General features: G+C 39.7%; 1 protein-coding gene across 2 annotated transcripts in view; it reads left to right on the forward strand.

Annotated features, from left to right (window-relative positions):
• Positions 1-334: 334 nt before the first annotated feature.
• phf20l1 (PHD finger protein 20 like 1) overlaps positions 335-27093 on the forward strand; it is a 46403-nt gene continuing 19644 nt past the window's right edge. Inside the window, exons 1-14 of one of the 2 annotated variants that reach the window (XM_071520163.1) lie at positions 335-395; positions 4180-4300; positions 5062-5233; positions 8816-8900; positions 10482-10570; positions 13430-13636; positions 14513-14684; positions 16546-16662; positions 19813-19971; positions 20499-20561; positions 22279-22587; positions 23870-24088; positions 26138-26191; positions 26354-26443. In XM_071520163.1, the coding sequence (XP_071376264.1) occupies positions 4218-4300; positions 5062-5233; positions 8816-8900; positions 10482-10570; positions 13430-13636; positions 14513-14684; positions 16546-16662; positions 19813-19971; positions 20499-20561; positions 22279-22587; positions 23870-24088; positions 26138-26191; positions 26354-26443 (1819 nt within the window). In that variant the 5' untranslated portion in view covers positions 335-395; positions 4180-4217. The remainder of the gene's footprint in view (positions 396-4179; positions 4301-5061; positions 5234-8815; positions 8901-10481; positions 10571-13429; positions 13637-14512; positions 14685-16545; positions 16663-19812; positions 19972-20498; positions 20562-22278; positions 22588-23869; positions 24089-26137; positions 26192-26353; positions 26444-27093) is intronic. The other variant, XM_071520169.1, reaches the window with a different exon arrangement.

Here is a 27093-nt window from a genome sequence, read left to right on the forward strand (position 1 = left end):
CCAACGGCTTTTCAAAATAAAAGTCGCGCGGTGAATTTTTAAATGCGGATCGAGGCAGAATAACACAATTCGGTGGTTTAGTTTTGGAGGGGGACATTTTAAGAACCTATATTGGAGAGGACATGCCCTCCCCCCGTCCCCGACGCCCATGAGTATCATACGTACAGAGAAGTGTCTAGAGAACCCAGATATTTGTAGCTGTGCGCAGAGAACGAAGCGTTCTCTGTTTACATGTCAGCCATGCTGGACTGCTCTGTCATGTGACCGCTGTGTAGTCCATGGGACAGGCTGACGTTGCCCATACTTGTGATTCTTCTTACAAGGGAATGGGCCGGAAAGAAGGTTGAGTTTCACACAAAACCCGTCCCATTTACCAAATAAATGTATTCGCAAAGGTAAACCATCTTGCACTTTATGTTAAAGATGAAAATTGCCAGGCGCAGACACGGTGAATGGTTGTTAATCAAAAACGGACGCAGTCGCTGTCCGATTTTTCCGTTTCTGCAGCGGCACTAGTCAGCTAGCGGCGTTAGCTTGTTGGCTAACGTTAGCATCGTAGCTAGCAAGCGTCAGTAGATGAGTTAGCTTTACCAGGCTAGCAAGCTGCCCAGACCAGATAATGACAACACTAATAGCGTCAGCAGTATAGGGTCTGAAAGTCATTCTCCGTGCGCATTTAGCTACTTTATGAGACGTTGGCAATTTGGCTACTGTTGATATATTGAGTATTGACTTCAGCTTGCAAGGCAATAATTATATCGAACGTTAATTGAGTATCCAGAGGTTTTAAATAGTCTCTATGCTTGCGGCATTACCTTCAGTGCGAGCATTAAACTAACCAGCTGGATATAGTAGCCTGCGTTAGCCTACGATAGCTAGCAAACAAACAGCTGTAAATCTTACAATCACTTGAAATGAGATTATAACATCACTCATTCAAACAGCACTGGATTAACTGTAACTGACTGGTCACTGACAAGACATATGAATGTTTATAAATGTGCAGTTCAATGCAAATTATGTTAGCTAACATAGCTAGTTAACAAAGTTAGCACTCTATAACATTAGGTATCCAGTTATCTTGACGGACAGTCAAGATAGTTTATTCTGTAGAGTGTACACAATGACAAAGATGTTACTCTTGTCAAAGAGGAACTTTGTGACAGTTGGATAACCCGAATGGACTCACAGTGTCGCTTTTATTCAGTTGTATGTACTAACACCTCTGAACAGAGTTTATGTAGCCAGGAGCCATTTGTCCTGTGTCAGTATTTAGGCTTTCACACCCTTTAACCACTAGAGGGCATTATACACTGGCTGATGGGTGAGATGGTCAGGTGTTTTAAGGTCACAGGTGACAGGAAATGAATCAATGATAAGTCGGGCTTTAGAATTTCAGATTCAAGAACTAAGTAGCTTGGCCTATATGATTTTTTTTTGTTTTTGCTATCGGATCTAGGGTTGACAGTGTCCAGATCTGCTTTAGAGAGAATTAAAGATTTGGCTTGGTGAAAAATGTCTTGGAGAGTCCACATTGAGAAAGTGAGTTGCAAATGTGAGAAAGTGATTAATACTCTTTTGAAGCTTGGCTCATGATCTACGAAGCAGGGATCAGATGTGCATTAGACTATGGATGCTAGTGATGGCATTGCTGTATGGGCCAGGAAAAGACCAGACAATAACTGACATTAAGCAGGCTTGGCTGCATGTCCAACATGAAACTGAAAGGTTTGACTCTGTGTTATGTGCTGCATGAGTAACTGTCCATCACACGACAAGTAGCCTATGTAGCTTACACAAATGAACAATAGATGCATGCTTTTAAAACTGCCTTGACATTCATCAGTGCAAAATGTATAGACGTATTATTAATCCCACCAGAGCTGGGTGGTAATATGTTACTCAGTAATGTGTTACAATAATAATTAAAGATGAGAAATGGTTGAAAAGTTCTCATGGTAGTATTCCCACAACTCTGATGAGAAATTATATAAAAGTTGACTTTCTGTGGGTGGAAGTATTCCCACTACTTAGATCTTATTGTGCAAAAGGAGGACAAGAACATTATATACCCAGCGCTGTTTGATTTCCCTTCATAATTTCATAATTATCTTTGTCATTTCTGAGGAAAAGAGGACGCAGTTTTGAGGGTGTAACGTAAAAGTAAGGAATAGTGTAACAAATTACTGTTTATTACTGGGAGTAATAAATCAAGTAATAATGACTTTTGAAATGAATAGGTGACTAATATATCATTATTTTAAAGACAAGCCGAACCCATTAAATTGCTTAATGCCTTATAAGCGATGTGTGCTTTTTTTTTTTGTGGGTTTCATGTGTGAAAGGGCCTTAGAAGTCAAGACAAGCAAAAATTAAATCCTTCATTCTATCTTTTTTGGTGATGTGATATTTTTGCCAACCATTCTGAAATCACACGGAATTGCAAATTTATCAAGATTATTTGCAATCCCACCTATTCACTCAGAATTGCTACTATTCTAGGCTTATTTCTGCCTGTAGTTGTCAGCCAATTTTAAGAAGCGTTCCTATGCCTTCTGGTACTCTGCATGTCACTTCCCATTCAGTACACAGCCTCTCTGCTTTTATTTTAGTGTCTGTTTAGTGTCTTTAGAGCAGCGGATTCCAAAACCCAGACCCACATTTTCAAAGGAATTTTTCTTGCCGTCCAAACGGATGTTGTGGCCACTGCCAGTTGGTGCACATAATATATACCAATATACTAATTGATTGTGTCATATAGCATGCCATTTGGTGGAGGCCTATATCCTAAGGCTAATGAGTCTCAATCTTTTTCGTATCAAGGACCCTAATTTAGTCCACATTAGAGCCACAGACCCCCATTTGATGAGATTTTGTCTCTCAGACCCAAATCTGAGAATATTTTAATTGTTAGATATGTTTTTGTCCAGAATTCCATGACTATCTGTACTGTAGTTAGAGAGATAACCGTGAAACTATGATGAAAACAGTCATTCTTCTACATTCTCTAATTGTGTTAACTCCTTGTAAATGAAATAATGGTGAAGTTTAACACTTTATCAATTTGCTGGGGACCCCCTGGAACCCCCTCAAGGACCCCTGGTGGTCCCCGGACCCCACATTGAGAACCACTGTCCTAAGGGCCTTGCAGTACTATGGACCTAGGAAATAAACTCTAAACCCTAGCAGTCTTAGTGCAGTGATATGGTTTGTATGCCCTTGGTTCCAATTTAGACAGCATACGTTTTAGGTTGCAATATTCTATTAAACTTAGCTTGCATTGCAAGGACTTGGGAATGATGCAGATGCATTCAGCACAATGTACTGTACTTGGTAGCGCCACATAAATTATACTTTTCCACTCAAAAGCCATCATTCTGGGTAAGAATCTGGGGCGGTAGGCAGAATGTTTCTGCAAAAATACACCTGGAATTTTATCTGCTCTATGGCCGCTAGCCTCACCTTGATGGCCACAACCAGCTCACAGCTGGCCACGCAACACGGCCCCAGCAACATTTTTTTATTTTTTATTTATTTATTTATTTTTAATTAGAGTCTTCAAATATACAACAAATTGCCAATGACAGTTCTTTCTATATCACCAGAGAAAGCTGAGTACAGTACATATGTGTCAAAGACAATAATCAAAAGGAAATAGAGAAAACAAAAACAAAACAAAGAGAAAATAAATAATAAATTAAAGGGGAAAAAAAACAAAAACAAAGAACAATGTATACATTCCAGGGGTTAAATTACTTTATACTGTGCAAATACAAAGTGTAATTTTTGGGCATTCATACTTTTCATACATTTTAGAGATTTGGAAAATGTTTCGAATTCGTTTTTAAAGGCTGTTAAACAGGGTTGTGCCTGTTGTGTTGGTTGCCCCCAGCAAATAGTATGCCCCAAAAATATCGCCAACATCATTGAAAAGCCAATTTCAGGCAAATGTAGGGATCTAAGCATGAACATGCAGGGTCACAGACAGACACAGACTGACATGGTATAATATATCCTGTAAAATCATTGCATATTGTAGCTTTAATATTGGGATTACTCAACTCTGGGTCACAGCTTATTCTAAAAAAAATACTATTGTAGCCCGTTAGCCAAAACTGTCATTTCACAGTCATATAAATCAGCTCTTTAGCAATATTAAAATTTTTTCTTCTGTTTTAGCTTCACTCGGAGATGTGGGCAATCCTGAACCAGACAGGATGAGTAACAAACCTCCTACCAGACCTGGCATCAGCTTTGAAGTGGGGGCCAAAGTAGAGGCCCAGGACTACTTGAAGAAGTGGTATGGCAACATTATTGCAATGTTATCACAATATTATAAATAGCATAACAATATAATCAGACATGGCATTTGGCAATGGTGCAAACAATGTTATCTCAATGTCACAATCTTATCACAACATAAGAAATAGAATGGTACAATTGGTATCGATCTCAGTATTTCTCACAGGCTGAGTTTACTTGGGTGCAGAGTGTTCGGGGGGGGGGGGGGGGGGTCTATATTCAGTTGGTTATATAAACATAAACATATGCAGTTTCCACATAGGCTAGGGCTGGGCAATATGGTTGAAATCAATATCATGATAATCTTAAGGATTTTTCTCGATATCAGTATATATCACGATATGGTTCATGTATGCAAAATCACGTTAAATAAGCAAATTAATGTTCATCTCATTGAACCGAATGGTAATGTTAGGTGTGATGTCAAACAAAACAGAAATATTCAAATAATATTCCTACCATTCCTCATTTTATGAGAGTTGTTAAGTAAAATTTGCTTGTCATCATCAATTCAGACAGCAGAAATGTGTGTCACGATATCAAAATATCTTCATATCATCACGATATGATTCCACTGAAAGACGATAAACGATAATATTGAATTATCGCCCAGCCCTAACATAGACTAAGACTGAGAAGTGTAAGAGTATGGATTATTATCATCGATTGATTTACTTACAGTTGCTTACAATTGTTGTTATTGCTACAGTTGTTAGTTGCTTACAGTTGTTGTTGTTGTTGTTGTTGTATATTGTGTAGGTACCCAGCACGTATAGAACAGCTGGAGCCTGAGGAGGGGAGGCTGCTGGTCCACTTTGACCGCTGGAGTCATCGCTATGATGAGTGGATATCCTGGGACAGCGGCCGACTTCGCCCGCTGGAAAGACCCGCCATCTGCAGAGAGCCACTGCAGGAGGAGGACCACAGTGCTGTACGACACACACACACACACACACACACACACACACACACACACACACTCCAGTGTATCCCAGTGAGAATTCATCTTTGCTCGAAAACCCCCAGGCAGCCATCGCTAAGCAAGACCCACACACTCAGAGCATATAGAGCCACGGACACACTCGTAAACCAAGGGTGAATTTTGAGGCCGATAAGGAAGTGGCTGAAAGTCTGCTAAATGCTGACTCCAAAAACACTCCAAATCCAGTCCAACTCCATGCAAGTCAATGGGACCACAACCCAACTTCTCACTCAAAATATAAAGTCAATAACATTTTTTTTTTTTAACATAAATATAAAATAAAAGCCATTGTTTTCATAGTTCACAACCAGCAAAAAGTGGCCCTGTTACAGGATATCTGAACACTTTATTTACACAGTTGACAACCAGAGGCAGAACATTTCAGCCTCCTATTTTTCATTTTATAGATTTTATAGATTTTATAGAACTGCTTCAGGCGCTCCTTGCAGTCCAAGGACTCCTGGTCCGGTCCATTAATTGCCACCTTGCAACACACATCCAAGTGCCTCTCCTACAGTCTATTGTGCAGGGGTGTCTTAACCTTTAAAAAAACAATGAATGCATTAAGAAACTTTGTATTAATCTGAAACAGAAATGAATAATAATAGTGTTCTCAATCATACATTACCATCTTTAGTGGTGAAAATAGGCTGTCCACATCTGTAGTCTGAACTGAGGCTGTGAGGGCGATTGCAGCTGCAAGGCTCAGGGTGGGATAGAGCTCAGAGGGCTCTGGAGATACAACCTTAAGACTGCTGGTCCTATTGCTGGTAGAACCAGAAAATTGTTCTAACAGTCCTGGGCCCTCATTTATCAAGATTGCGTAAGTACAAATATGTGTGTAAACCATGCGTACGATAATTATTAATATAAAATTCCATAGGCTTCAGTAGTTGAGAGTAAAAGTGCATGTTATACCACTCATATACAATTTCGACAGTGCATATTGTTCAACTATATTATCTAGTCCATTTAAGCATACTGAATTAAATCGATTAATCGTGATTTTAATTATTAGTATGGGTGATGAAATTCAGGGTATAGGCAATCATAAAAGGCAACAATAAGACATTGATAGCTGTGTGCGTAAAATGGCTCATCTTGCTTTGATGGATGATTTGGAGCATTATGCATTATGCGCATGGAGCGTTCTCAGAGAGCGCACCAACTTTTTAACTGAAAGCGATGAGGGGCGACTCAGTAGATTTAGTTTTATTGGACCTCTGCCCCACCTTCTCCTTCAGGGAGGACCTGCAGGCTGAGAGAAATATATTCAAATGAAAATGATCCGGTGTCCGGAGTATCCGGTCCACATGAGACAGGCTGGTCTCAGTCTGTCCTCCGCCTGTTGCAGCAATGTCCCTGTTGTTGACTATGATTATTTTGGATTCAGGTCAAAACTTTTTTTTTTTTCTGCCACTGCTCTGCTGATAAAAATGTTTAATGCCACCGCTCTCACCTGCTGACAGGCTGGATGTTTTCACTTGTTTATCAGTCTACCATCGAGTGTTCCAGAAAGTACTTTGTGGTGCCACAACCTCGGTTATTTTTAATAATTTTAATAATTCAATGTCTGCATCTGTAAATTCTTCCTCCTGCGTTCTTTGTCTGAGCCGTGTTCAGCACAGAAGAGATATCAATGACATTTCCTGCTGCATTTAAAGGGAAGGTTGTCACCATATATGGTCAGTTGGGGGCGTAAATTTATGTTAATGAGTGGCTGTGCACGAGCATGATGGTGGTTTAGAACGTGTGGTATTTATCAAGGCAGGTTACTTACAGGTGTGCGTACGCACGTTTGATAAATACCAATTTTTTTGTACTTATGCACATTCTAAATTGTATTCGTAAGAGAGAATTTAGAACCTTTTCTACGCAATGTTGATAAATGAGGGCCCTGGCATATTTGGTGAGGTATGGTACTCCCCTCTGCTCCTTAAAGGATAAGGCTGGGGTTTTTTAATGCATTTCTTACCGTCAACAAATCCTATGAAAATAACAAAATCAGCAATGAATTTGTTTTGCTAACAAGTCTCGTCCATGTAGCCGGTGCCCAATAAAGCCATGTCTCTAGCCATAGAACTCCATTATATTAAAAAACGATTAAAAAGACGTCACAAGGCCATGCCGTTGCTCTGGCAGCATATTTCATCATCACCATGCTGGCCGACTTTTTCCTCAAACAACTTAATAAGTCGGCTGTAAACACGTTTTCCATCTCAGGAAAGTAGTTCTGTAGCACCGAAAATAGTCCCTGGTGTAATGAAGAATTTGTTCCATTTGAATTTGATTTGGTAATAACTATAGCCTGACTTTTCATGGTAACAGTTAGCGATTTTTAAAATGTAAACTATGTCTTTGTGAGTTGTATTTAAAGGTATTTAGCTTATAATTGGAGCCAATGACTTCCGGTTTGGAGGCTAAAAAGGGAATGTGGGAAGTCGGAAAGTAATGAGAGTAGAGCAAACGCATTGTTGATTTTGTTATTGTCATAGGATTTGTTGACGATAAGAAATGTATTTAAAAACACCAGCCGTATCCTTTAATACAGTCAGACACTGATAGATTGAGGCAGTGTGCCACACATTGCACGGTTATCGGGCCAGGGAATGAGCCCTGGAGTCTCTTTCCAACTCCATCTTTTCTCCCTAGGAAAATGAAATTATCACTATGACAATCTCACCAAATAACTAAACTAAAGGTAAAAGCAAAAGCGACAACTCACCAATCATTACTGAGGTTGCTGCATCCCCAGTGGACACTTCACCCAAATACAGCACTTTGTTTGTTTTTAGTACAGTGCTTCCTGTCAGGTCAGGTTCCAAATAACTATTTTAAAAGAAACAATATTCAGTCAAATTAATTTTAATCACAACATACACATCAGTTTTATTTAATTATAGAAAGTAATCTCACCTCACTAGAAGACCCAGCTGCTTGGTGACAGAGATGTCAGTGGGCTCATCAACCATTAATCCCCACACTGGGATTTTGACACTTTATGACACTTCTGCCACCAGCTGGTCATCCAAAATCCACGATCTCACCATTTCATCAATGATGTGGCTGCTTGTGTATTTGGTGTTGGTACTTGACAGTAATGTGGAGATGTTCAATTTACAATCATATAAGTTTAGCAGGGAGAGGGTAGAGTAGGCAGGTCATATGTTTAGACTAGAGGTATGTACTTATTTGGGAGGAGACTCTTTCAGAATGCATGGAGTATGCAGGTGTTCTCCAAGGCTTCAGGTGCGCGTTCCAATGAGGGATCAATACCCTCATTAAGTAGTAAACTAATAATTTTGTCTCTAATGTGGCCCAATTTGTGATTTTTGTGTTCCTGTGTCAAATAGGAACTTAGGGTTGTTTTTATTGCCATTGATTAGCTCAGAGAATGAAGTAGCCAAGAGCATATGTTTGTAATCCAGCAGGCTCATCATCATTCCATGCAAGACGAAAAACCTTACATTTGGACGAGCACCATTTATGTAAGTGATTGTGTGTGTTTGTTTGTTTGTTGTGTGTGTGTAGGAGTTGCAGGATGGTGAAGAGGTTCTGGCTCGCTGGACAGACTGTCGCTACTACCCTGCTAAGATCGAAGCTGTTAACAAAGAGGGTGAGTACAGCTATACCCACAAATAGTGCTATCAAAAAGCATTTTCCGGATTATTATCAGATCATCAGGCAAATATTGTAAGTTAAATGATATGACAAGTTTCAAATTCATGGGGTTGATGTTCATAGACAGTTTAAAAACAATGTTCTTCTTATTCCTCTTTATTTGGTTTATTTGCAATGTGAAATGTGACCAATTTTGGAAGCCAGTACATATCGACCACATTAATATATTTCAAAACACCAAACTGCATGGCTATAAAACAGAGCCCCAATCCATGTGAGGATACTGCATATGTTTCACATCATAACGGGGTTCCTACGCAGGTCTGGAAAGTCTGGAAAAGTATTAAAAATGAATTTGAACATTCCCGGGTCTTGAATAGTTTGGGAATTTGAAAAAATGTCTGGGAAAAGTATGGAAAATGTTGCGGCTCAGGTCCGATACACACGTAATTCTAGCTTTTATGTTGTTGTAGAGCCACTTTGAGTCCACAGTTTTTGTTGATGTGAAGAATAATGTTCAGATAGAGGGACGCTCTTATTACCAGCCGCTGTCAGCATGCATTATATCAAATACCCACCAAAATCAAATCCGGTCAAGAACATAGGGTCTGGGAAAAATATGGAATTTTAGAATGGAAAGCGTGTAGGAACCCTGCCAATCATCTCACATATTCTGATATTTGTCGCTGTGAAGAACAATCTTCATCTATACAGTGATATGACCTAGTTAGCAGGGGCAAGATGTCTATCTGCGTAAATCATATTGAACACCAGACAAAATTTTCAAAACAAATCAAGGTAAAAAAGTATGGAATTTTTTAATTGAAAATGTGTAGGAACCCTGTCATAATGCTCAAAGACCTGCAAACCTCAAGAGCATGTTTGCTGAAATTTCTCAAATGAGTGCTACACAGCTTCTTGGAACAGACATTTTGACTTTCAAAGAAACTACCACAGAATTAAAGACCACAGTGGTTGCCAGTCAGGAAAGGCTTTGGGGAAGCAGAAATGCATATTGCCCTCCTAAAGGAGAAATGACTGCAGAGACAAACAGATGGATATTCTATAGGACTGCATTCAAACTCCAGAAAATCCTTGTAACTTTCAATAAAAAAAAATTAGATTGGATTGAAAGAAATTTATGGAACCAGTGGAATGATGGTGATGTGTGTGTTAAGCGAGTTTTATCTGAGGCACTTATTATTATGATTATTATTATTATGGAGGGGGAGTTAGAGATTCAGGGTGCAGGGTGCAGGTCAGGGTGCAGATTCTTGCTAGTAGAGTTTTATATTAATTTGTCACACAAGTAATTGCGATCAAAGCTTTAATCTGATTTTATCTGAATAGTGCAATTCTGTTCTGTCCGTTTGTGTCGGAAGGGTCGGGTCAGATACGCAGCCATTTATTTCAATGCAGCTGCTCCACTGGCTGCTCATCTAGCTATCTATCAACTAGCCGTCTAGTTTGCCCAAAAAGCGTCAATCTATGTTGGTGGACATTACATCCTCGACCCCAACGTGGCCTATCTAATCTAAGTGTGTGTGTGTGTGTGTGTTTGTGCGTGCATATGCAGGTACTTATCGGGTGCAGTTCTATGACGGCGTGGTGCGCTGTGTGAAAAGGATCCACATCAAGTCAATGCCAGAGGATGCCAAAGGACAGGTCAGGGTTTGATTTGTCTAATCTCACTTGGATCTTTTTTTTTTTTCTATAAGGGACCAAGCTCAAAACTACTTTGCGTCGGCTATGTGAATGTGCAAGTTATTCAGGGGGAAGTTTATTCGTTTGTTGCACAAAGTTGGCAGTTTCCTTTATTTACTGTGTATCTGATTTTCCTGTAGAATAATAACCTTCTTGCCAGCAGAGAAGAAAATGCCCAGATCTTACGTTTAGTTTAGTTTAGTTTAGTTTAGTTTAGTTTAGTTTAGTTTAGTTGAGTTGAGTTGAGTTTAGTTTAGTTTAGTTTAGTTTAGTTTAGTTTAGTTTAGTTTAGTTAGTTTAGTTTATTGGTTTATAATGTCGTGGACAGTCCCCATTAATTAACTGTAACAGTAACAGTAAATAGGGCAGCTTTAGCCCACATGGCTAATTTCCAGCTGTTGTCCCCGACCAGCTGACAAAAGGCAACCTAAAATAGATTAGTTAAAAAAACCCCCCAAAAAAACAGAACAGACAAAAGAAAAAAAAAAGAACATACTAATACTAATCACAATCACAGCAAGCACAAACAAAGGAGGCAAGACATACAAACACATGAAGGCAGGTAAGGGTGACACAAAGGGACAACATCAATGGAGTTCATGAGATAAAAACAATACAAAGGGGACAAGGGAACAAGGGAAGAGAAAATAATCACAGCAATCACACGCAAATGGGCAGGACATACAAACCTATGCAGGCAGGTAGTAAAGACATAGAGGGGTACCATCAATGAGTTCAAACAAGAAAACAAAGAGAACAAGGGAAGTGAGAAGAGAAAAAAAAAGATTAATGTGTGCAGTTGTTATCAGAGAGTCATGTTTTAAGGTGTGTTGTAAAGGTGGAGTATATCTTTGATGTGGGTGGGTAGTGAGTTCCAGTTTTGTATAGCTATAACAAAGAATGATAACTGACCAAATGTACTTTTCCTGAATGGGACGAAACAGTCGCCCCGTGTGGTGCTTCTGGTGGTCTGATTGGTATTTTTACGTTGGGTTATGAATGAATTAAGAGGAGGAGCGATGTTATGCAAGAGTTTATAGATTTACGAACTTTGGCGGAGGTCTGTGCTCTCCGAGTGCCCTTCTAGTTTAGACTGTATTTAGTGTCTCTGAACATGATTATCCTTTCAAACTTTTTCAAACTCTTCTCTTGCTAGAAAAACTGTGACCAGGTCCCTTAACTAGATTTTAATAGGACTTAGTGGGATTTTAGGACACAGGCTGGATTCTATTCAGAACTAGAAGGGCTCTTAGAGAGCGCAGACCTCCGCCAAGGTTCGTGCTATTATTGCTTGTTTGTGAGTCGGATCCAGATTCACTCCAAAATGTAATGGGTTCTTCCTCGGCCCATGATACACCCTTCCACAAAGTTTCATGAAAGTTGGGCCAGTAGTTTTTCCGTAATCCTGCTAACAGACAAACAAACAGACAAACTGCACCGAAAACATAACCTCCTTTTAATTATTATTATTATTATTACCTCCGGAGGTAATAAATAATCAAATTATTACGCCAATAATTATACAAATACAAAGAATTTTTACATAACTTAATACTTTTGCAAAGCACTGTATGTGTTTCCTTCTGAATCATATCCAATTTTTTGAATTGGCCACAACCGGACTCCCATCATGTTGTAAAGACATCTCAAGGACATTCAAAGGAATTTCAGTTGAATACACACTGTCTTAAAAAATGTCAGCATTTTATTTGTAGTCAAAGCCGCAAGATTTGTATTTAAAAATATATTATCAGCCTAAATGACAAATTGGTATGGCAGCATAGAAGACCGTCCCATTCCCCCTAATTGAGATACCGTGGTTTTGCTTTATTTGGCCAAATTTAAGTTTGGTTTCTTTGTACACTGCAAGTGATAAAATGAGACTTAAGAGTGAATTACAAAACTGTCTGCTAAACTAGGGCTGGGCGATAATTCAATATTATTGTTTAGCGTCTTTCAGTGGAATCATATCGTGATGATATGAAGATATTTTAATATCGTGACACACATTTCTGCTGTCTAAATTGATGATGACAAGCAAATTTTACTTAAAAACTCTCATAAAATGAGGTATGGTAGGAATATTATTTGAATATTTCTGTTTTGTTTGACACCACACCTAACATTACCATTCGGTTCAATGAGATGAGCATTAATTTGATTATTTAACGTAATTTTGCATACATGAACCATATCGTGATATATATTGATCGAGAAAAATCCTTATGATTATCATGATATTGATTTCAACCATATCGCCCAGCCCTAAATTACAAAACTGTCTGCTAAACTGCAACAAGCGAGCGCCTCATCCATAGAGAGCTGCCTTTTTTCACCATCTCCACCCCCCCACCCACCCATAAAGAAGAAGATATGTTGGTCTGAGGTGTGTGTAGTTTACTGACATCCAGCTACATGATTTCGGGGTAATGAAGTCCTTCAAGCTGTCAACAATTCAAACAGTTCCAGTTTGAATTTGTACAAATTGGTAAATAAGAAAAATACACTTGGACAAAATGGGTGATTGTGTTTCGATCAGTGACATCAATTTCCAATTTAATCCATTTGAATTGAGGCTGCAGCACCACAAAATGCAGAACAATTCAGGGAGGTTGCATACTTTCTGATGGCACTGTATAGTTTATATATATACAGTACACTATATATACAGTATAGCTCATAGCTTAGCCTAAACTGTAAAAATGTTACATGTGCACACAGCCAAAGCAACCACATCCAAAGGCACCGGTTAAACTATAGAGAGTATGAATATAGCTGTAACTGTTCATAATAACTGTAATAACAGTCTAACTCTAACAGGACTGGGTTGCTCTCGTGAAGGCAGCCACGGCAGCCTGGTCCGGAAACTCCAGCAAACCCAGAACCAGCAACAACAGCAGCCGCTGCCGACGGGAGGCCCAGGGAGAGGAGCGGCAGGCGGATGAAGAGGAGACGGAGGAGGAGGGGGAGGAAGAGGAGGAGAGAGAGGGAGGAGAGGAAGAGCAGAAAGAACCCTGTCCGATCCAGGTAGCCGACCCCTCGAACATGACCGTGGTCTTTGTGTGTGGAAGGCGGAGTCAGGTTTTGAGGAAGTCACAGAGTGGGCTCAGTAGTCACTCTAGGTCAGTGGTTCTCAACGTGGGGTCCAGGGACCACCAGGGGTCCTTGAGTAGGTTCCAGGAGGTCCCCAGCAAATTGATGAATTGTTAAACTTCACCATTATTTGATTTACAAGAAGTTAACACAATTAGAGAATGTAGAAGAATGACTGTTTTCATCATAGTTTCTCTGTTCTCTCTTTCTGGACAAAATCATATCTAGATTGATCCAGATTTGGGTCCAAGAGACAAAATCTCATCAAATGGGGGTCTGTCTCCCTAATCTGTACTAAATGAGGGTCCTTGATATGAAAAAGGTTGAGAACCACTGCTCTAGGTGACATGTTCAGTGGGCTAAGTGCTTAGTATTTGCGCATTGCTTCACTTACTGTCTGTAGGCACTTCATTGACAATTAGCTGAAAACATTTTAATGTGCTTATTCAAATTGCCAACATTATCACCTGATCGTCAGGCTAAGTAATGGCAATAGTTTGAAGAGTAACTAAACCCCACCCAAATCTGTGGTGAAGCCTGACACCTAATGGTGAAAAGTAGGGTACTGAACTGGCCAGCTGCTATTGGCTGGTCTTTGTGCCAGGTGATGTCACTTTCTATAGAGTACAACAGGTGGTGACATCACCTGGCACAAAGACCAGCCAATAGCAGATGGATATGGCTATCAGTACTAATACTAACATTGTAGTCATTGTTTTTCTTTATCAGGCATCTGTCATAGTGTGTTTCTTTATTGCGTTAATATGGGTATATTACATTCCTTTTGCATTGTTGACATTTCTTATTCAGATCTATGACTACTGCAAGCCTCAACCTGTGGTGTGTGCATGTCCCTATCAGGAGGAGAGCAGTCCAGCAGTAGACCCCAGTGTGAATGCTGGGAGTCCAGCAGGGGAGGAGCCTCAGTCAGCCTCAGAGACCCCGCCCTCCACAGGAACAGAGAAGAACAACAATCATTCTGGTATGTTACTATGTTAACTACAAAAATGTTACTATGTTAACTACAACAACACTGCTGTTAACTACAAAAACAACACTGCTTTTTTTTTTTTTTAAAGCATTTATTTATTGGGATTTTTGATGAAAATTAAATCAAGGATACAATGTAAAAGTTAACATACAATGTTGACAATTGCCCCTTCCCTCCCCCCTAAACATCTCATCCAGGAAAGAAAAACAAACAAACAAACAAAAGAAAAACAGGAGTGACAGCTATGGTAATGAGATAAAAGATACAGTGCATTTCCATTTAGACATTTAAAGTACAGCGAATGTGCAGACAATAGAGCAGTAACAACCAGAGGAGTATCATACAATATAGAGCATAGCATAAGAATAATAGATATTTTCAATACAAATGTACATACTATAGTATCAAACGCCTATATAGGACTAGGCAGGAGAGGATTCATGAATCCAGAAGGTGTTGCAGATCTTCAAAAAACAAAAACAACATTGCTCTTAACTACAATAACGACAACACTATGCTAATTACAACAACAACAACACTGCTATGTTAACCACAAAAACAACAACCCTAGTATATTAATTGCAAAAACACTAACACAAAGAGGTATACTATGAAGATAGATTATGGAGTTAGCGAGGTAACTTCAGGTGTAACCTGGAGTTTCCAGTGTCACAAAGGTGGCCCAGTCTTAAGTGGGGTACATCACCACGGTAAATTAGGCTGCACAGCTATCCTGCTCCAGAGGTATAGACATATAAAAAGTCCTCTTCAATGCACTGCTGTAATAATGTCAAAAGCGGCGGTATTATATATGCAATGATATTTAACATGAATAGTGAAAAAGCGACTATTTAAAAGAGCTTACAGCGTTCGTTTGAGAAGCGCACATATTGCTACAAAATGTAGCATGGTGATATAAGCATGTAAATGCGGTTCAAACAGTAGAGCTAGAACTTACTTAATAAGACAGAATGTCTAGTTTCTTCTTCCCAGGTTGTATGCAGCTGTTTACCCATATTGGTGTCAATAGTATGGCATTGAGCACCGGTTCCAAATTGCTTAATTCACAGGAATCGATAAGCCACCGCTGTAACGATGCCTCTTATCGATCATTAAGAATGTTGAACAGCTGGATGCTTCTCGAGTAGCTGCGGTAAGGATGTCAGTGGTTAACCGTTAATCGGTTAACCACCGAGAATATTTTTGACCGGTTACGCATGTCGGTCTATAGGTTAATTTGCATACACACTCTGCTCAACTAGCAGTCTGAGCAGGGCTGCCAACTCTCACGCATTGACCGAGAGACTCACGCAATTGACACTTTTCACACGCTCTCACGCCACAAGTCCATTTTCTAATGCAGTGAAAAACAAATTCATAACTGATAACGTAACGTAAAGAGACACTGACAGCAGAACAGACGAGACAGAGCAGCACCGTGCAGCAGAGAGTTATTCAGACCATCAGGGGGAAAGCGAGAAATATACACAGATCTATTATATTGTCATTTATTCCCATGCATGCTGCTCAGAGTAATCAGGACGTCTGCGTCTCTCCCTCTCCTCTCGCACCGTGCGCACGCAGGCAGGAGTGAGAGTGAGTTGCTATGGTTACAGGGGCGCTGTGTGTCTCTGTCGCTCTGAAACTTTCTCGCGTCTCCCAATAATAGGTTTTTAGGTTAGTATGCCTATGCAAAATCATGAATGTAAGTTCCTCAATGCTGAAATCTAGTAATATAACATAATATAAAAAGCTCATTGAGTCAATGGAGCGCCGGACTAAAAGGAAAGCGCCACTTTCTTGTATTTCACGTCATTAAGTGTTTTTTCTTAAAAATTACTCCCACTACCAGCCCACCCCTGCAGCCAGAGAAGACGCTCACAGCGCCTGGCAACCGGCTCTGACCTGACCTCTGACCTCAGCAACCCAGAGCTGTGCCCGTCCCATCCCAGCCCCTCCCCACCACAGGGTGAGTGACAGCTACAACTGAACCCGGCTCCGTCCGAAACGAATAATGAATAATGTTTTCATTCGTACGAGGGAAATTCTCTTTTCTTTTACCCCGCTTCACAAGGAGTCGGTAGGGATTCGGTGTCTTGCTCAAGGACACTTCAGCAGGATGAATGCTTACTGTCAAGGGAAGTCTAACTACTAGGCCACCCTGCTGCTCAGACTCCCAGACTTGCCACACTGCCGTCTGCGACACTATTTGCAAATCTGAGAATAAACCCATAAACCCCAAAAAAAAGGTAAAAATGTCACATGGGATAATTGGTACCATGGTACAGATTTTGTCCCTGATTTGCAGCTGCTGAAACCACCCATGCAGACTTCACAAGAGCTCCTTTCCACTCATGGAGGCTACAGACTGGCTGAGGGAAAAAGTTCTCGTAAACTGAATTGTTGTAAACTGATGTGTTATTTCAATCTCCATCTCATTGCAAAGCCTGTAGCTGCAATCAGAGGAAATTAATAGAAGACCTTTCCTACTGGTTATTGTCAGAATTTTTGTCAAGTGGGGCAATTTGTCTAGTAGTAAATTTTCAATTTGTGAGTCTAATAATATAATCTGATCTGGTATTATTTCAACTTTGAATGGACTTTGTAATTGCAGTTCAGAAATTTTGATATTGATATGGCATTTATGCCATATCGCCCAGTAGGGCTGGGCGATATGGACCGAAAATCATATCTCGGTATTTTTAGGCTGAATGGCGATACACAACATATATCTCTAAATGTTCAGTTCTAAGTAGGGCTGGGCGATATGGACAAAATCAAATATTACAATATTTTTGACCACATACCTCGATATCGATATTGCAACAATATTGTAGGGATGACTATTGGTGCTTTCACAAAATATTTACACAATGAGATTTTTGATAAATAATCATCAGTAATGTAGATTTAATGACTAAATGGGTAAAGGCAAATAATAGAACAGCTAGAACAGTCTGTTAAGTTCAGAAAATGACATCACTTTACTGTAATGCAGCCTTTAAAACCAGGAAAAGACACTTATGCCATATCACGATATTACGATATCCAAAATCTAAGACGATATCTAGTCTCATATCACGATATCGATATAATATCGATATATTGCCCAGCCCTATACTACTACTTGAGTTGAAGTGACCTTATACACTGTCTGGTGGGAAGACGTAACAAAATGGTACTGTGCATCCCGTTCTGATTAACCATAGTGATAATCTTCTCCAGGTAATTTGTTGATAGCCTTACCCAGAGTGACATGCAGACTGCATTGAATGCAAACAGTAGATTAATATTGGGGTGGGATACTGACCTAGTGTTTAGAGCAGTGATCCTCAACTTTTTTCATATCAAGGACCCCAAATGTAGTCCACATTAGAACCACGGACCCCCATTTGATGAGATTTTGTCTCTCTGACCCAAATCTGAGAATATTTTTATTGTTAAATATGATTTTTCCAGACTTCCATGACTATCTGTATTGTAGGTAGAGAGATAACAGTGGAACTATGATGAAAACAGTCATTATTCTGCATTTTCTAATTGTGTTAACGTGTTGTAAGTTAAATAATGCTGAAGTTTAACAATTCATCAATTTGCTGGGGACCCCCTGGAACCCCCTCAAGGACCCCTGGTGGTCCCCGGACCCCATGTTGAGAACCACGGGTTTAGAGAGACATCCTTCAGCTGGAGAACCGGGGATCACACCCCATGGTGTCAAGTGCTGATCCTGCTGAAGTGTCCTTGAGCAAGTCACTGAAATCCCTAGCAGCCTGCCAAATCCCTACCAACCTATCAGGTGTGATGTTCTGTAGCTGACCCTGACCTCTGACCTCCCTGTGCAGGGGGTCAAAAGAAAAGACTATTTCCCTACAGGGAGCAATTACAGGGATACTATGGCAATTTAACACATCAAAATAAGTCTTTTTGTCACCGGGCGGGTAGTGCATTAGAAAGAAGCATCTCAGGGCATCCTTTGAGAGCAGAGAATCTGACTTAGGGCTGGGCGATATGGACCAAAAATCATATCTCGGTATTTTTAGGCTGAATGGCGATACACAATATATATCTCGGTATTTTCTACGAAGTGGGCTAAATGTTCAGTTGTAAGTCAAAGCCACATGTGAGATGTCACAAGCACTTTCATTAAAACAAGACTGTGATCAAAATAAAATGCAAAGACAGGGTTTCCTTCCCTGTTTTAGAACAGTCTAGTAAGTTCAGAAAATTACATCACTTTATTGTAATGCAGCCTTTAAAACCAGGAAAAGACAACACTTATGCCATATCACGATATTACGATATCCAAAATCTAAGACGATATCTAGTCTCATATCACGATATCGATATAATAGGGGAGAGGGGAAAGTTCCAGTAAAACCCAAGGAAGACACATATTTTCTTTAAGTTACAAATCAATCTCCGTAGCATAGGTGCATTTAACTAAACACAGCTACGGTGACTATAGCTGAATGTAACCAAATGTGTCAATAGCTGGCCAATACGGATGGGTCATGATTTTTGAATTTTCGAATAGTCATTCAATTATAACAAATCGAATCGTTTATGCGACTATCGTCTTGTCTTAAAAAGTATATTTTCATAGCTTGCTATAGCTATGGCTTGATTAGCCCCGAACAGGTCCTTCTCTCGTTTTAACGTTAAAACTCTTCGGTCGAATAGTTCCCAGTGAATATCGAATAGTATTTTTGCTTGAAATGCCCATCCCTACTGGCCAAAAACATCAAATTAGCATAGAAAATAAACATCTGATCTTTCTATATACATTGCAGCCAGACTGACCACATCAGCCAATGATTGTGAGACACCAACCAAGTGGCTAGATCAGTCTGCCATATCATAACTATCCTGCCAAAACCTTATATACAATTTGGGGACCAGAAAATTGCTATTTCATTGTAAAAAAAAAAAAAATGTCACAAATACATTTACATGGACCTCAGCAGAGAAGTAAACCAGTTTTTCTTCAATCTCTGTAAAGTTGACTTTTTGAAGATTGAAAGTTCAGTAGAGAAGTGATAAACTGAGAGAATAACTGAAGTGTCAAACAGAACTTAAGCTCTGTGTTCAGTGTTTTGACCGGAGATTATCGTGGTCACAGATGAAGCGGCAGAAACGGAGACGTCAGTCCACCATAGCTGCTGTGCCGGGGTCCTGCCCACGACGCTAGCCCAGCCAACCGCAGAGTGGAACTCGCTGACAGACAACCCCTCAACCAATCATACAGCCCCAGAGGAAAAGTCTCCGCCCCTTTCCACAGGTAACGCCGCATCTGCTGCAGTGGAACAATAGCATGAGTTCAGTTGTAATAAATGGTAATAAACTTAGTGTATGACGTTACTCAAAACACATTTATTGAAAAGGCATAATAGTAACATTTATGATTAAACAAATCAAATTAAAATTAGAATTTAAAAAATGCAAGCGTATATGTCCCACATATATTCCCAATATGTGGGAAAAGTTGTGGTAAAATGATATATAATAAATTTGCCAAAAATTCTAAAAACTTTTTTTCACCTTGTCATTATGGGACATACTGTGCAAAAATGTGGAAATAGTCATCGGGGTTGAATACTTCCTGAAAGCACTGTATGCTCTGCAGTGCTCACATGTTTGAAATGGTGTGTGCTAGACTGTAAGTTAACGCTTTACTTAAATTTCCTCAAATCTATTAGGAAGGTTAAATCGACAGAGGTAGGCCACCACAGCACAAGCACTACCACTCACTAGTATAACTAGTGATTCAAAATACTAGTGACTAAACATCTGTATTCTCTTCTCCAGCTGTTGGCATGAAGAACTCTGCTTCCAGGACTCCGAAATCCAACAAACACACCAGAGAACCCAGTATGTACAAACCCTAACTTGAGTCAGGATTGAAACTTGTGATTTTGTTGGGAGTATGTGCTTCAGATACAGCTAGCAGCTAGCAGATACAGCTAGCAGCTAGCAGATACAGCTAAGTTGACTGTCAAAGCAGCGCGACTAAGAGTACAAGTAATTTATTTTGAGTACTTGCCAATAAGGATTGAATCCCAACATCAGGGATCAGGGGTCATTCGTGCTACTAGACATGTAGAAAAAATTTGTTAAGAAAATGTATACAAAAGATAATCAAGAAAACTAACAAAAAAATATAAAGGTATCTGGAGACATCAGACATATATATCCATTCATAAATCCGACATCACAATAGTCACTAAGTTTAAGCATTACCACGTTCATATGGAAGCCCTAACCACGAGGATATAGCATATTCAAAGTATGTATCCAAAAACATTCCCTTTTCAATAGAGCATTTTCATGATTGCCCCCGCTGTGATTCAACCTTACTTCTCAATCCCAGTTTATAAACTTCATGAAGAAATCCATTTAGAAGTCATGAGCATTTGATTACTGTAGCAAAATTTGGTATGCTGAAACGGGATGATAGAGTGACCACATAGGTCATCTTTTTTTGCTCTTGATTGGCCTATGGCAGCCAAACAATTTGGAGTACCAACAATCTTTTGACAACTTTTAGTCATGTGAGTCACGGTCATGTGACCATATTTGAGGAAGGTTGCATCATCAGTCTAAGTGGAGTTTGCAAAAAAAGATTTCTCAAAAAAATCAAAATGGTGTACAGAAAAAACTTGCAGCGAGCAAAAACACTGTTGTATATATCCAGCATGAAGGAGAGTAATTATACGCACATCAGGTAGGTGCAAGGCTGTCAGAAAACTGTGTCAATGAAAGAAGGAGTAACGCCTGCACACTCGCTCCATGCCACAAAAGTTTAATAGTGACGTTTCGATCCCACTTGGATCTTCGTCAGATCAAAATGTTTGAAAAATGGAAACCACACCCATATTTATACATCATGCACACCCATAGGCTGACAAGCTCTATGATGGCAGGTGTGATTAACCATCCAAACCACCCAAAATATCCAAATATCCAAAAATAATTAACAATTCAATAAAGTACATAGAAAACAGATACCTAGAGAAAAAAACAGTAGTACAAAAGCCATACTTCAAAAATATCAAACATACATGTATATCTTATATATAAGCATAAACATAATATCAGATACAACATCCCATATATAAAAATCTTAATCACCTACGTTCAAAAATATTGTATTAAGTTAGAGGAAAAGAAGAAATCTTAAATTCATGTAAGAAATTGGGTCTAAACACCCTTCTATAAAAAGTCAGCTAGATCAAATCACAATAAGGAAAAAATCACAGTAAGGGAAAAAAAGGAAAAAAAACACACAATAAGGAAAAAAGACACACCTGTTGTATTTATATAATATATCCAGCATGACCCAGAAAATCAGGACTTAAATCAAACATGGCCACCACTTGAGTAAAGTCAACTCAGAGCTTTACTGACATGATATGACCTGTTTTACATTGCTGAGCAGACATAACAGCAATAATCACATCACAACAACAAAGTAACAACAACAAAAAAGAGTAGTAAATAGTAGCATCAGCCACCACTCTTTGTCAGTGCCTTTTTTTTTCTCATTCTACTTCCTTCCCTTGTTCTTTCTCTCTCCACATTGCTGTAGTCATGTCCTCCCTGCATGGTCCCGGCCCCCCCTCATCCACCAGTGAAGAGCCCAGTCAGTTCCAGTGCTTCCTGCCTGGCTGCTCCAAGGCCTTTCGCAAGGCCAAGCTGCTGGACTATCACCTCAAATACTATCACAGCACCTCCGCGGGCCAGGCCCAGGCCCAGGCCCAGGCCCAGGCCAACGCCACCCCCCCCGTCAGAGTGGGGCGGACCCGGGCCACCTCCACCTCCCTTCCCCCCTCTTCCAACGCCTCCGCTCCAGAGCTCCACGAGGGCAAGAGAAGACGAACCGTCTCTTCCTGCTCTTGTAAGTGTATGCCTGAAAGTGCTCGCACACACACACACACACACACACACACACACAGATACACACATTGGTCAAGTAGTTGTTATAGAAATCGATTATACCCAGATGGCAGCACTGTTTGGAAATTTTGGACTTCAATACCCAGAAATCTTGTATAGTGACCTTGTAACAACGCATGTGTAATAACACCACATTATGTAATAACTTATCAAAATGTAATAAATGTTCACTTCATTATGTAATAACACCCGCATTTTGTAATAATCTGCCGCATTTGGTAATACACAGCCTGAACGCAATATGCAATAAATTTCCCCGCATTTTGTAATAAATTATTACATATTACGGTAAACCGTAATACCATTATGTAAAACCAACCAAAATGGATGTCTTCATCTGTTCACATGTTATATTTTTAACAATTCAGCTAAATTAAACTTGCAGTTGCCTAAAGTTGCATTGACATGTAATAAGCTAAGGAATACCGTGACACATGTAGTTTTGACCAATGAAAGATACTAATCTACTGAACTAATAGTATCTTTTTAAAATGAATTTTGAGTCAGTATGATTCATGCTAGAATGCATAAAATAAACACTGTTGTTATAATGTTATGGTGATATAATATGGTGAATTATTACATAATGCACCATATTATTACATTTTCATCATAAAAAAGTGCAACTCCCGCATTTTGTAATAACCACCACAATATGTAATAATTTTTTACAAAATGCAGGGAAATTTATTACATATTGCGTTCAGGTTCTGTATTACAGAATGCGGCAGATTATTACAAAATACGGGTGTTATTACATAATGATGTGAAAATGTATTACATTTTGTCGAGTTATTACATAATGCGTTGTTACAGACCTCAATAAACTACCACAGCCCCGGCCTGTCTGTAGAATACCAAGGGTACCAAAGGGATGAGAGAGTCAAAAGATCTAATGCTGAGGAGTTAAATGGGACAGAGCGCTCACTTGGTGCCGTTAAGGAGACACTTTTTGATTTCAATCTGAAGTTTTGATTCATCGCTCCCTCTGTGGAGAAAATTTCCCACCAGTGACAATATGGACTGTAATTTAATTTGGTCAAATAGGATGAATCTGTGGCATCTCAATTATCTCTGTTGCAGCCCCACTTTGAGAGGTTGATAAGGTTGATTTTTACATGAACATCTTGCCAAGTGCAGTTTTAAACTTTAATCTTAATTTGTGTGACTACAAAATGTGTATGTACATGTATGTTTGTGTGTGTGTGTGTGTGTGTGTGTAGCTCTGTTCCCCCAGATCTTCCAGGTAGAGGCAGTGCGAGCAACAGCCAGGTCTGGGAAGAAGAAACGCTCTTCAGCCTCTGTGAGCTCCGACAGCACTGAAGTGTCCTCCCTGACTCCCATCCCCCAACCCTCCCTGGTGCTGCCTCCCCTTTCTCCCCCCAGGGAGCTGAGGCTCGAGCCTCCTTACCACAGTCTGCTGAGGAGCCCTCTGGAGCCAGGTAAGACTCCATCGTGGAACTGGGATGGGCATCGGAGGTTTTAACGATCTGCCAGCCCATCACAGCATGCCTTCTAGTTGATCGCTGGATTTTTTTACAGGTTCCATATTGTGGAAAACGGGATTTCCCTTGCCTCTTTGATTATGAAGGAGTTGGATGTGCTGTCTAAACATGGTGAAAAATGGTTAAAATTTTGTCTGTATAATAATGAAGGTATGACGATTACAAAAATCATGTTTGTTTATGTAACTTGCAGTTTAGGAGGACAATGCTGTGGGATCACAGTCAGTTTTTGCTATAAACAGAGGGGGGGCGACTTAAGGTACCAGTGTGCAAAAGATTTATCTCACTTTAACTCACAGCCTGTCCTGAAAATGTATGTTTTTTTTTTACAAATTTTTGAAGTGTTGATTTTAATATTTATGGAGATTTGGTTATCATGTCATAAACCCACTTTAATCTGTCATGGCCAAATTTAATAAGTCAACTTGGACATGATCATGTATACAAAATTTTGGTCAATTATGAGAGAACGTTTTTGCATTTGTAGCACCCACTAGTGGTAGAGCTCAAAATGCTTTTGTGAGCATGTTCAAGCAACACTCCTCAACATGTGTTTCAAATTTTGGTTTCGGGCTCCATGTTGGTGTCATATATCACATGAGGTGGTGGGGTGTCAGACCTAGCAGGGCGGAGGTCACAATTTGCACGTCCCGGAACTCCTTGTTGGCTTTTGCCGCCATCTTTCTTTGGGCTTTGAGGGGTCCTAAGGGTTTCCTTCCTCAGGGGGTGCTAATCTGACCTGGAAAGAGCCTCTGGGGGTCTTACGTATTTGCTGTTGGAGTCAGTCAGCAGCACTACTTGTGGGGCCGTCTCCTGGGGCCTGGAAGCTTTGTAAAGATGGCTTCAGAGTTTGGTGCAGACTCTGTTGCTGGGACAGGCTGGGTGGGAGTGGGCTGGACAAGGCTGGGTTCAGAGGTGTGTGCAGGCTGTGTTGTTGGGGCAGGCTAGATAGGGCTGGGCTCAGAGCTGGGTGTTGGCTATGTTGCTAGGACAGGCCGGGGGATAGAGCATTCAGGAGGCACCAGTAAGTTGGTTTGCTGGGGGGCCAGGTAGGGCTGGGCAATATATCAATATTATATCGATATCGTGATATGAGACTAGATATCGTCTTAGATTTTGGATATCGTAATATCGTGATATGGCATAAGTGTTGTCTTTTCCTGGTTTTAAAGGCTGCATTACAGTAAAGTGATGTCATTTTCTGAATTTACCAGACTGTTCTAGCTGTTCTATCATTTGCCTTTACCCACTTAGTCATTATATCCACATTACTGATGATTATTTATCAAAAATCTCATTGTGTAAGTATTCTGTGAAATCACCAATAGTAATCCCTACAGTATTGTCACAATATCGATATCGAGATATTGTGATATTTGATTTTGTCCATATCGCCCAGCCCTACTTACAACTGAGCATTTAGCCCACTTTGTAGAAAATACCGAGATATATATCGTGTATCGCCATTCAGCCTAAAAATACCGAGATATGATTTTTGGTACATATCGCCCAGCCCTAGGGCCAGGCAGATAGAGTGGACCAGAAACATTGTGGGAACCAGCAGATGTGTCTTTAGAGTCCTCTTTTGAAAAGTCTCATTCACATAGTCCAACTTTTTTCATTACAAAGTCTGAGAATGTTTTAGGAGCTCATCTTAGATGTTCTGCTCTGTGGATGGAACTGTGTATCTCAGTGAAAAACAAGCCAACAGTGAAAACCACATCAGCAGTTAATAAAATCCTGCTGGAAAATATGGGAAAGTCAGTCAAATATTTAGTCAAATGCCATCTATTCTTTATTTTTAATAAGTCCAAAGGTCACTTGACTTCAGCTTTTTTAGACACTGGTCACTGGTGTAAAAGTGTGATTCTGAGCTTCCCATTGATAAATAATTACACATTGGTTTCTGTGTTCATTTGTTTTGAATTGTAAAGATGAATAATTAAATAATAATACTTAATGAAGTAATTTTGTTCTTTCTTCCAGGCTTCATCAAGATGGAGAAGAGAATCAAAATGGAGGAGAAACACATCAGCATAGGTCTGACTGTTGTTGGCTTGCTTGAGTTTTTGGTTGTTCAGTCTACTGTACCATTTATATGTCTACCTGCCTGCCTATTTGTCTATCTCTATCTGCCTGCTTATCGATCTACCTGTCTGTCTCTCTGCTTGTTTCCCTATATGTCTTCCTGTCTGTCTGCAGGGCGGAGGGAAAGGAGAGAGCAGAGAGAGAGTGACCCCTTCAAGGTCAAACTAAAGAAGAAGAAGAAGAAAAAGAAGTCCAAGCAACACTGTGAGTAGAAGACAGAGAGACTGGATAAAAGACGTCATATAAAAGTAAAATATAGAGATTCTGGAACCACCAGAAGGATCTTAGGCTTTAAATCATAGGTAAAAAAAAAAGTATATGATATATCTTGGAGCCACATCTAACCAACCATTAAAAGTGATCAGTAAAATTATAAAATCAGTCCTAACAGATAACCAGTCAGTGATGCTATTTGGTCTGTTACTATCAGTTAAAATCCTACCTGCTGCATTTGGAACAAGCTGGAGATGTGAAAGAGAATTTCTGATTGATATCAGAAAAAAAGAGTTACAGTATTGTAAATGTGAGAAGATAAAAGCATGAATGACCTTTCCCAGATTACTAAATGAGAAAAAGGCTTAATTTTGGAAATGGTTTCAACTGAAGGAAAGACTGCACCACTCTCTTTACCTGTTTATCAAAGCTTAAAGGATAAGGCCGGTGTTTTTTAATGCATTTCTACCGTCAACAAATCCTATGAAAATAACAAAATCAGCAATGAATTTATTTTGCTGACAAGTCTCATCCATGTAGCCGATGCCCAATAAAGCCATGTCTCTAGCCATAGAACTCCATTGTATTAAAAAACGATTAAAATCACAGAGCCATGCTGCTGTTCTGGCAGCATATTTAAT

Source organism: Centroberyx affinis, unplaced genomic scaffold (assembly GCF_046629955.1).
Source record: "Centroberyx affinis isolate AG114_WGS23_722 - 3 ecotype Tasmania unplaced genomic scaffold, CSIRO-AGI_Caff_v1 ptg000063l_1, whole genome shotgun sequence".
Taxonomy (NCBI): domain Eukaryota; kingdom Metazoa; phylum Chordata; class Actinopteri; order Beryciformes; family Berycidae; genus Centroberyx; species Centroberyx affinis.